We start from the raw sequence: 15,956 nt of genomic DNA on the forward strand, positions 1-15,956 counted from the left end.
CCCATGTACTCTTTTGGCATAAGTTAATATAACATTTTTAGTTTTTCTGAAAAAGCATAACATAACATAATGATGAATAAAATCTTCTTTTTAAGTAAGAACAAAGACATTTATTGAGGATAATGGAAAAGTTATCTTTGTACGATAATATTTACTTGAATTAGAAATATAGAATTACACAAAATTTCATTTAAAAAACCATCAATTGATTGTCGACCAGACAAAATAGACTAGAGGTGAATCACTTCAAAGATTCTTCCCTCGACTAAGAAATGGTACGATGCCAAGTCTCTTCAAGTACAGTTCGTAGCCAACCTATGAAAAGATGATTGCAACAAGTTTAGTTTCGAAATACTAAGGTCCTTTTCCAATACACCTTTTCGACCGTAGCCGCCAATTGTCGCGCGGTAATTTTTTTGTCCGCTTTATCCCACTAAAATCGTTCTAGTCCTTTTTTCGGACCTATAGACAATAGAAAATGTGTTGAAAATGGATTGAGCTTAGTGGGATAAAAGTGGCACGCGCCTGACCGCGCGACCACGGTCGAAAAGGTGTATCCATAGAACCAAGACCCTCGTATATCGTAGCTGTAACAATGAAATGAAACTAATTATTTTGAGGAATTAAAAACTCCGATAAAAAGTACAAGAGAATGAAGAATCGCATGGAGTAACATGATAAACACTCACTTCTATCAGCACATCTCTTCTTTTCATTTTCCAAGATTATCTTTTTGATTTTCAAATCACTCAAAACTTGTTGAATGATCACTTTGCGTTGACAAAGCTGTTCATAATGATCAAATAATTCTCCTTTTCTTGACCAAACATTGGCGTGACAATCGATCATCTTACGAATGAGGATTTGTGAATCCATAACAGTATTTAGAGATGTTTGAACCGTGTCTTCTTCAACTTGTAGTTCATTAATTGTTGCTTCAAGGTCACTCTCTCTGCATCGAGCTTCTAAAATTGGAAATAAATGTAAAGACACTCTTCTTCCGGTCCTCACATTTGTCCCAAAATAATATAATGGATGGATGGTCTTTTGGGAATGCATATCAACTGTCTTAAAAATTCTATTCGATTGGCAATTGAAGCCCGCAATGTCATGATTTCATGTATTTCGAGAGGAGTGTTATAGGAACCCTTGATTATTTCAAAAGTTGTTTTAGGCCAGTCAGTAAAAGAGGTTTTTAAGAGACCAACCTTTACAAAGCAAAGTGATTTCTTGTGCATTCCACTTTGCAATTGTAGCGAGCGAGTTATTCACAGCCGTTTCATTGATCCCATAGAAAGTGTCATTGGTTTGCAATTTGGTCATATCGTATATCACTGGAACGTTCGAACAGCTACATGCTTTCTGTGTAGCATTGCATATGTCTGAAGATAGAAAAGTGAATCTTATAATTGTTATAGTGTTGGTATTTAACGAGTAGGGACAACACGTTTTTTCTTAATTTTTGAAGCCTTTGGATGTTCTTATTTTTTTTGAGTTTTAAGCCTAGAAAGGTTCTTGACATGTTCTTATTTCTAACATTTTCTGGGCATTTTTGCTCATTTTTCTATCAGATCGGGTGTTTTAGAGTCTAAGATAGGCGTAGTCGTGTGGTAGCTCGAGCACCTCCGAGTGGAGAATTTTTGTGTGGTGCCCCACCCATCACGTGGCTAGCTGACCTATGACAATCGAGGTCGTGGAAAGAATAATTCCTAAGTTTGATGTAGGTTCTGGATGTTCGAGATATTTACAACCCGTTCCATTTTAGGTAACAACAAACTTCAGGATACCTTAAGCTAATTTTCGCTCAAACCTTTTACTGACTGAACCGAAAGAAAAAAGACTTGGAAAATACCTTCGAAAATAGACCTGTAAATAAACTAAAATTCTGACTGAATAAGAAGTTTTTCGACTACGATAATTAGGGACTCAGGAAGGAATGTCCAGACATCACGAATTTGTAAGCAGAGAAAATAACTAACCTGGACAGAGGTGCTCATTACATTTCAACAATTCCACATCGTTGCCAATACATTCAGTATCTGAAGCAGTATTGTAACACATTCTTGATCTCTTGTGAAAGCCAACACCACACGGTCGATCACAATCTGACCACACGCTCCATTGACTCCAACAAGTTCCTGCAAAATGAGGTAATATATGATGTTGATTCTAGCTCTGAGTGATTTATTCATTAAAAACCCATTAAAAGCTTTTTTTATCATTAAATAGAAAGAATCAAATTTTAACGTCTTCTCGACGAAAATCTTAACCAGGCCCCACAAGTCAAATATCAATAACGAACCATGTTCTATCGATGGGAAAATATTTCCAACTGTCAGTCAATTTTGATCACGTTTAATTTTTTGACTTAATAATAAGTTTACCATTGCGTTTAGCAAAAACTTTGATGGCCATGGGGTTTTGATCAAGGTTATCAACCAATACAACTTGAGGATCTTGCCCGTTTTTATTGGCAAGTGCCACCCATCTTTCTGTCCAATCAGTCCAATAAAGATCGTCTTTGAATAAGGTTAACCCAAAAACATGTGGAATGCTTGATAATATGACCAATCTGTCTCGTCCCTCGAGGTCTGAAGACTCTATCCTAAAACAAAACCATTCTTATTCAATGCTGAATAAACTTGAAAAAGATTCGCAAAATCATTTCATAGTATCTTAGGGACCTTTCCGAATCACATGTGTAAAATTATCAGCAGATCTTCGTTGTTCAACAGAGTACCAGATAAGTAGGTGCATTAGTTGTTTTGAAAGCCCATTCGGTTTTTCTTAAGCGTTCACTTATTTATGTTTTGCTTGTCATTTTTCAAGCGAATGAGTATATTGAGATTTTTTATTAACCTGTCATAACTAGAGTCAGCCCAGTAGAGACGGCCTTCATCGATATCGATAGCAAGTCCATTTGGATATGTGATGTCTGTGCTGATAATGACGGTGACATTCTCTCCATCCATACTCGCTTTCTTGATGCTTGGAGATGCTCCCCAGTCCGTCCAATACATCGCATACTCTGCAACAAGAAATATGGATTAGAATTGATCAGATATGAAAGTCATGAAATATTGTCACCCAGAATTATAAATGGACAAACACGAAGAACTTCTTTACAAAAGGGATAAAATGGAAGCACAACTCCATAACAAAAGAATTCTTTAAAAGATTACAAAATTAAATGATACATTTGAGTTGTCTACAGTTTTTCTTTTCTTTACCCAATCAACCAAACAACAAGTGAACTATTACCATTGCAAGGGTTCAGAACGATGGCAAGAGGTTTCTCCAATCCTTGATCCACAAGTATCTCACCACTTTGATTATTGGGTGAGTATCTTCTGATGGTGTCAGTTACATATTCGGTCCAGTATAGACGTTCATTCACCCAGTCCCATGCCAAACCGTCTGATCGGCTACCATCTGAAGAGGATTCCATGAAAAATACATTATTTAGGACCAGACCACATTAGTAAGTGGCAAATCATGAGCACCCGTGACAGCCCTCCCTCGCTGAAAAACTCTTTAAATACTTAATTCTTTGAAATGGATCAGGTTTTGTCACGGATGTTAAGGGTTTGCTTCTACTATATAAGTCAGTGGTCTAGGCAAAGTTTATTGTATTAGATGGAAAATGTAATTTTTGCAACAAAGTAGTCGGTCTTTGTGAAAGTTTGCGGGATTTCAAGAAGGAAAAAAGCCTCATTTTGTACTTGGCTGAGACGGAAGAATTTTGTGCACTGTATGACCTGTATAGTGTTCGGGATGTACTTACATTTAGAGAAAGGATGGGAACGCTTACTGACACCTTTCTTCAAAATTGACAGAGATTCATCATGTAAGAAATTACACGAAATTACATTTGCGGTCGCAAACTCCATTTGTTTAAAGTATACATACTTGCAATCACTTCCTTATTACTCCCATTTGGGTGCATTCGTACAATCTCACTCAATCTGAGATCAGAGGTGAAGATGACGTCATCTTCATAATCGAAAGCCACGCCCACAATAAAAGGTTCACTATCGATAGGTGCATATGGTGGTTGAGGGTTTGTTACTGGGTCGAGATCCAAGAATCGTGTTTCATTGGCTTTCGCGAAGATAATAAACTCTTCGGCGTTTCCCTTCACAGTCGGCGGCCCTGAACATTGAAGAGGAGATACGAAATAAATCTAACGAAACAAAAATTTGGAATGTAAATAAATTCGGGAATGGCTGATATTTTTTAAACCTTAAAATATATCGAATCTGGTAATCGACTTAAGTTAGCAAGAACTTCTCACATTAGTCAAGAAAGCAGAAGGTTTCATTGCTATTATTCACAAACTACGATGAATTCGAATCCCACTTCAGTCTTAAGTTTAGCCAATTGAATTAAATGCTTTCTGATGATAAGAATTTCACAATCTGTATGTTTGTATTTATTTGTCATTAAAAAAATGAATTTTGAAACCAATTAGTAACGTAGGATAATCCATATTATTGAAATAGAAATGTGATTAACTCGATTGGATTTGCTTACTTTATCAAAAACTATCATAAGAACTCCTTCCCCCCTTTGGCAAAGACTTGAGAATACCTTATAACGCTTTATGTTCTCTGCTTTGCCGATAAACTTAAAAACCCCGTTGCCAAAACCATTAAATATTGACTAGAGTAGGCTCTCGTAGGAACTGACTTTGAACATAACTTTAAGCACAAATGATTCTTGCTTGATTTTTTCCCGGAAAATGTTCATTACACCACATCAATAAAGGAGGAACAGAGTTTTTTCTGCAGTGCTTTGTCTAATTACATCTTCAGCACCATTTATCTCAAACAACGTAAAATATCTCTGCTGTCATTAAACTAAGTTTTGGAAGGAAAGTTCTGAAATAAAGTAAACATTCAATCTTACCAATGCTGAAAATCAATAACAATATTGCGAAGTAGCCCATCATCAAATCAATCGATCGAACCATCCACAAAACCTACATATCGAGTCTTTAAGCGTTGAACTAACATTATAGTTGATTGCTAACGTATAATTAGAAAGCCTATTTTATAGATCGCGATCTTTTATGAAATGCTATTCAATCTCCGTAGGCGACTAAGCTCGTAAATGACCGCCCTCCTTCAGATCTATATGTAAAAATCGCAAACAAAGATTTCCCCTTAGCGGTAAGTATTCCTTTTTTTCAAATATGAATAGCAATGTAGTGTGGATACTGACTCAGACTATAGAGCTCAATTTTTATAGACAATGAATTCAGAAAGCAAAACGGATTAAAAAGAACAGACCTACTCTAACTAGGGGGGGGGGTTCAGGGGTTTTAAAAACCGTCATACCGACAAAAATTTGGATCGAATACCGTAATACCGTCGATAAAGGAAGCCTAGTCACCTAATTACCGATACCGGTAGAAAATGAAATACCGTAATCCCGTCCTTTTTTTCTGGTAATACCGATTTACCGGGGGAAAAAGCCCCAATACCGTCGTACCGTAAAAGTGAACCCCCCCCTAACTAGTTTCAATTTCGGTAAAGCAGAGGATTCCCTCCCCTTAGAAATACCATTTTAGATAGATATAAACTTCTTTTTTTTGAAATTTACAGATTCTTTGACTATTTTTAAACTGTTGAATACAAAAGAAGATATATATACAATTAAACTTTCCAGTGTCGTTACCCGTAAGGTTTTTTCTATTTATACATGCTATATATATTGCACTATATCAAAAATGAAAATGGAACCCAAAAAGATGCACTAAAGAGAAACTGGTCAGCTAAGAAAAAAAAATCCCGACAAGACCAGAACGACAAGAAACTGAAAAGTAAAATAAAGTAAAATTATAATCTACAAAATGTTTTCTAGGGTGAATATTTTCCCCCGTGATTCACTTAAACACTTTACGGTAGAACTTAAAAGTGATAGATATAAACTAGTAAAGTCACAAGTCATTCAGGGCAAAAACGAAAACTTTAAAATGCTGACAGTTGATTGTACCCGTTAAAATATTTCTTTAGCGTATTACTTCAAATAAACACCCCGGGTGTTTATTAAGTCTTTTGGTTTTTAGTCTGAGGTGTTCCGAGTTGTACCAAAACGATACGTTTTTGATATTTTTTTGATTGACTGTGTTGTTTATTTCGCTTTCTAGTAACTAAAATCGGCGTCATCATGAAGCTTTGTTGGTTCATTAAAGAGTTATACCGAAAAATGTAATGCCGAGTTATAACTCTTTCAACTCTTAAATTCAAAAAAAACTTATCTTAAGTGGTTGCCTAGTATGAATGCATTGAAAAATGGTCTTTCATTCTCTTGAAAAGAGTACTGATACTGATTAACGTGATATAATTGAAATTATGAGTTAATCCGAGTTGTTCCGAGTTGTCCTGAACAAGGGATTGTATTTAAGATGTTTTTTAAAGACTGATATGTTTATTTGGCTTCCTAGCTGAAATGTTAATTTTCGTTGAGAAACTTAAAAAAAACAAAAACGTAATGCCGAGTTATAACTCTTTTAACTCGGAATTTTGAAATTAATTATTCTAAATCGTCACACATCATGTATACTTTGCAAAAAGTTAATTCATTTTGTAAAAATGACCGTTGAAACTAATCATGCCACATTTCAGAACTTAAAACTTGAATTAAACTCGATTTAACTCCGTTACAACAAAACCTTTAGAATTCTTGTCTAGTATTTCAAAGGAAAATTTGGTCGATTTTTTGTAAAAATTACAAAAGTGCGCAGCCAATTGATTACAAAAGTGCGCAGAAAAATTACAAATCTGCGTAAAAATTACAAAATGCGCAAAAAACCTACAAAACAGCGCAAAACTTACAAAACTGCACATAACAGAAGCCATTTTCCAAAGTTTAAAATTTAAAAACAGTTAAGCGATATATTTCAGTGGTATCGTCATTCTCAAGCCTAAAGAATACAAGCATAAAATATTCAATAACAATAACAATAATAATAATATATTACCATCCTCAAAGGGGAACGGGACTAGAAAAGTTAGAATAAAAACTATCTAGGAAAACTCATAGCGCTAGACAAATAAAAGGAACACTTCAAGAAACACTACCGCACACATTTTCCATTCATTTCTGTCCTTTGCCATTTCAAACCATATACTTTTGTCGATATTTGCCCTTTTTAGAGCTTTCATTAGAGACCGTCCGTATGTCATTTCTGGCGAGCCACGAGAGCGTTTCTCATTAACCCAGGATGTTAACATTTTCCTGGGCAATCTATCCATTCTCATACGAACTACATGCCCAACCCATCGTAACGGTCTTTTCGTAACGTATAACATCAATGCAAGAGATTCTAAGCATAATCAACAAAATCGATTTTAATCTGTGTCTCTTGTGAAACTTTATTGAATCAAGTCCATTTATAGGGAGGGCATCACGTTATGCCAAGTATCTTCAAGCACGTGTCGAAGCCAGCCTGGTAAAAGAAAAAAAATCAATATAATGATAATTTAATTTTGAAATCTCTGTTGAATTCATAGTCGATGGAGGTGGATTTAGACAGAAACTTGAGACATTAGCATCTATGCTAGAAATTGTGCTTTTATAAGAACTAGAATGTTCCGCGCAGCTAATCTGCCATTATGGAATAAAATACGGAACCAAAGCAAAATAGATAAAATAAACAAAGTAGATACTGAGTATCCTTTTAAATATTAACATCCCCCCTTGAGGGCAACTTTCTCCTTTTTACTTTTGTCCAAAGAGAAATTGTTCGAATTTGAGTAGATACTGTTTCTTTGGTGGTTTCGTAAAGATATCAGCAACATTGTCCCCGGACGGGACATAATCTAACAAAATACTTCCTTCATCATAACATTCCCTAATGAAGTGGTAGCGGATATCTATATGCTTCGCTTTCGTATGCTTCACAGGATTCTTTACGAGTGCTAAGGCACCCTGATTGTCATTTTTGACAATAATTGGTTGCGTTTTCGATTGGAGTAATTCGTTGATCAAACGATTGAGATAAATTGTCTCTTGACAAGTAATTGATATAGCCATGTACTCAGCTTCACACGTTGATAAAGCGACAGACGACTGCTTCTTAGACTTCCAACTGACAGCAGGACCTTCTGGGTTGAGACTAATAGAGTATCCGGTAACGCTTCGGCGGTCTTCCACAGATGTAGCCCAATCGGCGTCGCTGAATGCATGAACACGAAGAGGGGTTGATGACTTTCGGAAGGTCAACTTGCGATCAACAGTCTTCTTGACGTACTGGAAGACATGTTTTATCATTGCGCAATCTCCAGGATCAGGACAGGAAAGATGTTGAGATAGTTTGGTTACGACAAACGATAGATCAGGTCGGGTACAAGTCATCGCATATATCAGGCTTCCAACCATTTGACGATATTGGTGGTTGTCGTATATTTGGTGTGTGGCTTCAGCGTACGAATTGATGTTCTGCTCACACGGTGTCGTTCTTGGTCTACAGTCATTGAAACCAAAAGTTTTTAGAATGTTCTCCAAGTAGTGACTTTGTGACATGGTGATAGTTTCATCTCGGTGTTCAAATGTTATGCCGAGGAACGTGGATAATTGTCCAAGATCTTTCATCTCGAACTTAGTAGATAAGCTTCTTTGATTGACTTCAGGAGTTGCATTGAATTTGCTGCTATAATAATATCATCGACCCAAACTAGTAGAATGACTGTGTCTCTCTCGTTACGTTTTGAGAAGAGACATGGATCGGATGCAGACTGTTTGAAGTTAAGTTCATTGACAACATAGTCATGTAAGAGTTTGTGCCAGTTGCGGCCGCTTTGCTTAAGGCCATATAACGATTTCTGCAACTTCCAAACTTTATTTTCGATGGCATAACCGATTGGTTGAGATACGTAGATGTCTTCATCGATAGGTGCGTGTAGAAAAGCTGTTTTGACATCCATTTGATGAACGATTAAATCTTCTTGAACAGCAAGTTGGATCAGTGATCGGATTGTCTCCATACGAGCGGTAGGTGAAAAGGTTTCAGTGTAGTCGATTCCTTCGATCTGGCTATAACCTTTGGCAACATACCTTGCTTTAAATGTTGGTTGATCTGGGTCACCTTTGACTTTGTATACCCATTTCCCATCGACAACGGCACGGTTGGTTGGCGGATCAGTTAGTGTGTAGGTATCATTACGTTTCAGTGACTGTATTTCGTTCTCCATGGCCATTTGCCAGTTTGATGCTTCAGTGCAATTCACAGCTTCATGGTATGTGACTGGAGTTTTGACATGATAGCAAAAATCAATGTGGACGTGATTGACAGAATCTTTGTCTTCGACTTTGGGTTCTTGCCGGTTCCTCAAAGGATACGACTTTGGTTGTGATGGTTCAGCTCTGACTGGTTCTGCTTTGATTTCGTGGTCTTTGGCGTCGACCTTAACTTCAGCTGGGTTAGCTGGTTCAATATGGAAATCTGGCTCAGATGCATCATCACTGTGCTCGAAACGATCAGTAAATTTAACAAGTCTATGTTTCATGACTGTTCTGTTTTCAGGGTAGTAGACGAGAAAGGATGGGCTGTTTCGATCGTAGCCCACAAAATAACCTTTCTTGCAACGTGGATCTAGCTTCTTCACGTAGTTGTGGTTGTATGAGTAACACACGGTACCAAAGATGTGGAGCTGGGCAATGTTAGGTTTTCGTCCTGTGATAAGGCTGTAAGGAGTGGTCTTGATGCGTTGAACATAGCATCGGTTTCTGATGTGTGTTGCGGTCATCAATGCGTAGGTCCATAGATATTTTGGTAAACCTGAATCAATGATGAGTGCCCGGGCCATCTCGAACAGGGTACGCCAATTTCGTTCAGAGGTACCATTTTGGTGCGGAGAGTATGGTGATGTAAGCTCATGTTTTATATTACGATTTCTGAGCAGTGTTTTAAATTCTTCAGAGATGTACTCCCCTCCATTATCACTTCGAATTCTTTCGGTATCTCCATTGGGAATAATCTCAGTATGAAAGTTCAATGTTTTAATCTTACCATATGGGCTGGTGTCTGCAAAGAACTTTTCGGTGGCTTTCACAGCATCTGACTTCTCCTTGAGAAAGTAGGTAAATGAGCAGCTTGAGTAATCGTCAACAAAGATCATGGCATATCGATATCCCTCTTTGGCAACTGGGTCCACAGGTCCAGCAAGATCAGTGTGAATAAGCTCAAAGGGTTTGGTTGCTCTGATGTCTGGATCAACATTTCGAGTGTTTGTTTGTTTGGATAAAACACAGGTTTCACAGTCGAATGGCTTTGACTCTGTAATAGTCATCCCCTGGACGACATTTTCTAGACTTTTCACATCAGATAAATTACAATGTCCCAAAATTTTGTGCCAAGTTTCAAGACTTTCTTTACGACTGGTATTTTCTGACGATTTGCATAGGTAGTAGAGACGAGCATGTTGTACAAAGGGAAAAGACGTTCCATTGTAAATAAGGTTTGATTTTTCGCCATCAAAAATTACTTTGGCTCCTTTTTCGAGTGCTCGTCTAACTGAAAATATGGATTGCGGAAATGAAGGTACATACAGGGTATTTTCCAATGTTGCTTTAACAATCTTATTGTCAGATGTACGCAAAGAAATTAACACTGTCCCTCTTTTCTTTGCTAAATTATTGACAAGAGATCCATCTGCAAGCTCGATGTAATGGTTTTCCGGTTTGAAATCGTCATCGGTGGATATAAAATTTGCATCGGTATTGACCATGTGAGATGTGGCACCACAATCCACTAAAAAGGTATCAATATCAGACATAAGTTTTAAGTTATTGTCGTTGTCATCACATTTAAAAGCAAAACTGTGGTCTGCTTCGTCAAGATTTCCTGCTTTCTTTGATGAATGCTTTTTGATTTTTCGACAATTTGATTCAAAATGCGTCGAAGACTTGCAATGAGAGCAGTATTTTCGATTCTGCTTTGGTTTGGTGCAATCTGGTGCTTTGTGTCCTGGGATTCCACAGTTGTAGCAAGTAACTTTAGAACGATGATGCTGGTCGTTGGTTTTCATGACAGAGTTTTTATCAGGTTGTACTTGTCCAGCAGAACGTTGAGATCTGGCATTTTCAGTGTCTTCAAAATTTTTCAAAGTTTGTTTAAATTTTTGAAAATCTTGGATGATTTCTTCAGATTGGGTTGTAACTGCTATGAATGATTGGTATTCGTCTGGTAGCCCCTTAACAACCATGGCAACAAGGAGGCCATCGCTAACCGTCTCCTTTGACATACGAAGTGCATTTGCTGCAGATTCTGCTCGTAGAACGTAGTCAGTAATGGTTTCATTAGGTTTTTTCTTCAGCGAAGTGAGCTGGGTATAAAGTGTGATAATTCGGGGCTTACCACTGCCTGCGTAATGTTCTCGAAGTATTTGGAATGCTTTACGTCCATCATCTCTTGCATCTCTCATTATCAAGGAGATAGAACGTTCATCAAGTACTTGAATAAGCTCAGCAAAAGCAAGTTCCTTGTTGTCGGCGGAAACATCATCTTCACCAACAAAAATGTTTTTGAGTTTTCTAATCTTCATGTATCCAAGGAATTTTACTTCCCACAGTTCAAATTTTCGTTCGTCTCCGTCAAACGTAATGTTTTTCCAGTGTGTGTTGGCACTGGGCCCATAACCTGTTGAATTCATAGTCGATGGAGGTGGATTTAGACAGAAACTTGAGACATTAGCATCTATGCTAGAAATTGTGCTTTTATAAGAACTAGAATGTTCCGCGCAGCTAATCTGCCATTATGGAATAAAATACGGAACCAAAGCAAAATAGATAAAATAAACAAAGTAGATACTGAGTATCCTTTTAAATATTAACAATCTCGACATACATACAACATTTTTTTCAACTTTACGTTATTTTTTCATCCAAAAACTTTTATCCTCCAAAATATTTGAGGCCTTTAGATATTTTCAACATTTTAAGTTCTAAGTCTAAAATGTTCTTAAAAAGATCTTTTCCTCATTTTGTGAGTATTTTTGTGCGATTTCCTAAGAAATTAGGTGCTTAATGGGTGTTTAAGAGTCCGCAAAGCCTTAAAACGTTCTTAATTTATTCATATATTTTGGACATATGTTCTTATAAATTTTGTTCTTATGAAAAAACAATGGGATTTAAAACATACTCCTATCAGCACATCTCTTCTTCTCATTTTCCAAGATTATCTTTTTGATTTTCAAATCACTCAAAACTTGTTGAATGATCACTTTGCGTTGACAAAGCTGTTCATAATGATCAAATAATTCTCCTTTTCTTGACCAAACATTGGCGTGACAATCGATCATCTTACGAATGAGAATTTGGGAGAGAGCTGCAATGTCCAGAGATGATTGCAAAGATGTCATGTTTATCTGAATGCCCTCGATTGCATTTTGCAGTTGATCTTCCTTGCATTGAGCTTCTAAAGATATAACAGAACTTTCTTATAAAAATTGAAAAACTCTTCTTAACGTTAGCGAGAAGCAAAGAGTGACTTGTCTGAGATGCTATCCTTTTCTTATGATGTTCGAAAAACATCCATAGGCCGATCTCAATGAACAGTAAGTTGCATTTAAAGAGTTATATATCTGCAAGTTTGAACTGAATTTTTAATTGTGATCTTATCTTTGTTAGGAAATGACATTTTGATAATTATCGTAGGTAATCAGAAGGTCTTAGTACAAATAGTGGTAAAACATGCTCAACCTGGGAACCTCTCGAAATGTGAAAATAAAAAACTGAATCCATCTTTGAAAGTAATCCAAAATCAAAATTGATAAACGAAAACGATCATTCGTTTGACAATACACTCACGTTTGCAAACCAGTTTTATTTGTTCTGCATCCCAGATCCCGATAGAAGTGAGCGAAGCATTCACAGCCGTTTCATCAATCCCATAAAAAGTGTCATGGTTGTAATTTGGACATATCGTATATCACTGGAACACCCGAGCAATTACACGTTTTCTTGGGAGTATCACACATGTCTAAGAAGAGAAAGAATGTTACTTGGCACAAAGCAATTTTTGAATTGTTGAAGCTTGACCAGATACTGCATTTATTTGACCGCACTTACACTCTTAGGCTCTTAACACGTAAGCGAAAACTAAAAAGAAAAAAAAGCAAGACGACTTGAAGTCGAAAATTTCGCCTAGAATTTAAACTACATAGGAAAGACAAGAAGTAGAGATGGAAGCTAATCTGAAATCTACTTTACATTGAGCCTTGATGAAACAATTCTACAAGAGAACAACGAGGCTTAAAATCGCTAAAAAATAAGACCAATTTAAGAACAATTGTTGTTTAATTTTTAAGAACTAATAAATAAAGGTAATATCACCGTCTATCAAGAGTTATTGATTTAATTCTTATAAAGTATATGCTTATTTATAAAGAAAAATAAATAAGCTCATATTGTGTGCCATCCCTTGTTTACTTTGTAAGAACTAATTACCGAAAGGTATATTACCGTTTATAAAGAGTTATTGATTTGATTCTTGTAAAGTAAATGCTTATAAGAAAAATAAATGTGCTCATATTGTGCGCCATCCTTTGTTTACTTTGTAAGAACTTATTACCTAAAGGTATATCATCGTCTGTCAAGAGTTATTGATTTGATTCTTATAAAGTATATGCTTATAAGAAAAATAAATAAGCTCATATTGTGCGCCATCCTTTGTTTACTTTGTAAGAACTTATTACCTAAAGGTATATCATCGTCTGTCAAGAGTTATTGATTTGATTCTTATAAAGTATATGCTTATAAGAAAAATAAATAAGCTCATATTGTGTGCCATCCTTTGTTTACTTTGTAAGAACTTATTACCTAAAGGTATATCATGGTCTATCAAGAGGTATTGATTTGATTCTTATAAAGTATATGCTTATAAGAAAAATAAATATCCTCATATTGTGCGCCATCCTTTGTTTACTTTGTAAGAACTTATTACCTAAAGGTATATCATCGTCTATCAAGAGTTATTGATTTGATTCTTATAAACTATATGCTTATAAGAAAAATAAGTAAGCTCATATTGTGCGCCATTCCTTGTTAGTCAGCCCCGGTGACTCTTCAAATCGGTTCGACGATTTTTTTCCCGCTGGTCGTCGTTAAGACATTCATTTTTAATTCCGATTTCGGATTATTTTCGGGAAACAGGATTTCGGGATTATTTAGCGCGCGAAAATAATTTTTTCTTAGCAAGAAAAAATAAGAAAAGAAAAAAAAAACACATAACATAAAAAGAAGCCTTATAATTAAAGGGGCAATCCTACGGTGGCCCAGAAGGGTCAATGAATCTTTGTTTTTATACTAAGAATCTTTGTTTTTTTACTAAGAATCTTTGTTTTTTTGGTAAGATCTTTGACTAAGAATCTTGTTTTTTTTGAATTTTGTTTTTTGTAAGAATCTTTGTTTTTACTAAGAATCTTTGATTTTTTGGTAAGAATCTTTGTTTTTACTAAGAATTTTTGTTTTTACTAAGAATCTTTGTTTTTACTAAGAATCTTTGTTTTTTAATAAGAATCTTTGTTTTTTACTAAGAATTTGATTCTGATCGAGGCGGTCGGCGCCCCGCTCAAGGTAAAGCTCTGATCGGAAGCTTGGAAGTGGCCTTGTGCCGACAAACTAGTTGGGTTCTAGCCGAAGCTTTCCGACTAGCACAAAGCGACCGACACAGATATCTAAGCGACGGGCTAGATATGCAACTTTAAGCTTGCTCCGCAAAAATTTTACTTTTTACATTTCGTGCCGATGATAGGATCACCATTTTAATTGTTTCGGAGGCGGTAAAAAAACGTAGGCGGCAAACGCTATTTCACATCTCTAAACCGGTGAAATTGCATATTTTAGTCCGTGCTCTGGTAGGAAATCTTTCCGAAGATGAGCTTCACTTTTGATAAAAGCCGCAAATCTAGCCCTTCGGGCTTTACAGATATCTTGACGACGACTGGCGGTTCCCAAGAAAGGCTAGATAGACCGTCGTCCCAAATTCTAAAAAGGTCTTGAAAAGGTTTTTTTGTCGGGCACCCCTGAGATCAGGGCACATTGTTGGCGTTTCCCTGTTCCTAAAAAGTGATATATCCCTTAACTTATCAAATAACTAAAATCGATTTACTCTAAAACTGCAGGACATTAGAGGGGCAATTTTTTTAAAAATCCGCTATCTATAGCAGCAAATTAGCAAAAATTTACCCTGATCTCAACGATGTCCTACGAATCGAATATTCACTACTCGGCCGCTGGTCAAGCATGGTCTAAGTTAGGTAACTATGTTCTCCAGTAAAAAAAGTGAAGCAAAAGTTGAAATTTAATTTTGTGCCAAGGATAGAATTTAGCACGAACCTTTAAGGTATAATGAGCATTGTTATCAATAATTTTTTAGTGGGAAAAACTAAGAAAAAGCAAATGAAAATCTGCAAAACGGTGATTTCGGGTATATTCAGACGGAAAAAATTTCCTCAAAAATCGGACTTAGTCACATTTTTACTCTCAGGTCTCTAATAGACGGTGGGTCTGGAATGAAATTTGGCCTCTCCTAGGTTTGTTTAGCGTAAATACTGCTATTATAAGTACAAAGTACGAGGTAAAATTACTCTGAATATTAAAAGAAGGCATATTTTAACTAGATTCTTTGCCTTTCTTTATATAATACTTTCCTCAGAGCTACTTGATCTAAATAGAATTTAAATAGAATCTAAATAAACGCCCCTCTAATGGGAAACACATATCCTTACTTCGTCTCCTATTGTTATTTTCTCTTTTACGTCATAATATATGCATGAATAATCGCATAAATCATTTCTGATTGATCTTGAGATTAGAGGTGGTTTCTACTTGCTTTTTTATTGTATTGTTTTGTAACACCTTTATAGCTGTTGAAATTAAACAAAAAAATTGTTCTTTCATGTGAAGGTGTTAATAAACAAATGAAACAAGAAATAGTCTATGGTTGATCC

At 36.1% G+C, this 15,956-nt stretch overlaps 2 protein-coding genes across 2 annotated transcripts in view; both read right to left on the minus strand.

Moving 5' to 3' along the window:
* Window positions 1-131: 131 nt before the first annotated feature.
* Window positions 132-5,101, minus strand: LOC136809501 (low-density lipoprotein receptor-related protein 5-like). The gene is made up of 9 exons (XM_067066040.1): window positions 4,909-5,101; window positions 3,910-4,152; window positions 3,262-3,432; window positions 2,860-3,028; window positions 2,385-2,605; window positions 1,980-2,138; window positions 1,209-1,382; window positions 690-965; window positions 132-315 (listed from the first exon to the last, which is right to left on the minus strand). The coding sequence occupies exons 1-9, from the start codon at window positions 4,970-4,972 to the stop codon at window positions 266-268; spliced, it is 1,527 nt and encodes a 508-aa protein (XP_066922141.1). The 5' UTR covers window positions 4,973-5,101; the 3' UTR covers window positions 132-265.
* A 1,583-nt stretch (window positions 5,102-6,684) lies between these two features.
* Window positions 6,685-15,956, minus strand: part of LOC136809345 (thrombospondin-2-like) — a gene marked incomplete in the record, with an annotated part of 31,378 nt that continues 22,106 nt past the window's right edge. Inside the window, 2 exon segments of the mRNA XM_067065867.1 lie at window positions 6,685-7,453; window positions 12,146-12,421. Coding sequence (XP_066921968.1) covers window positions 7,398-7,453; window positions 12,146-12,421 — 332 coding nt within the window.

The sequence above is a fragment of the Clytia hemisphaerica genome, unplaced genomic scaffold, assembly GCF_902728285.1.
Source record: "Clytia hemisphaerica strain Z4C2 unplaced genomic scaffold, Clytia hemisphaerica genome assembly, whole genome shotgun sequence".
Classification (NCBI taxonomy): Eukaryota; Metazoa; Cnidaria; class Hydrozoa; order Leptothecata; family Clytiidae; genus Clytia; species Clytia hemisphaerica.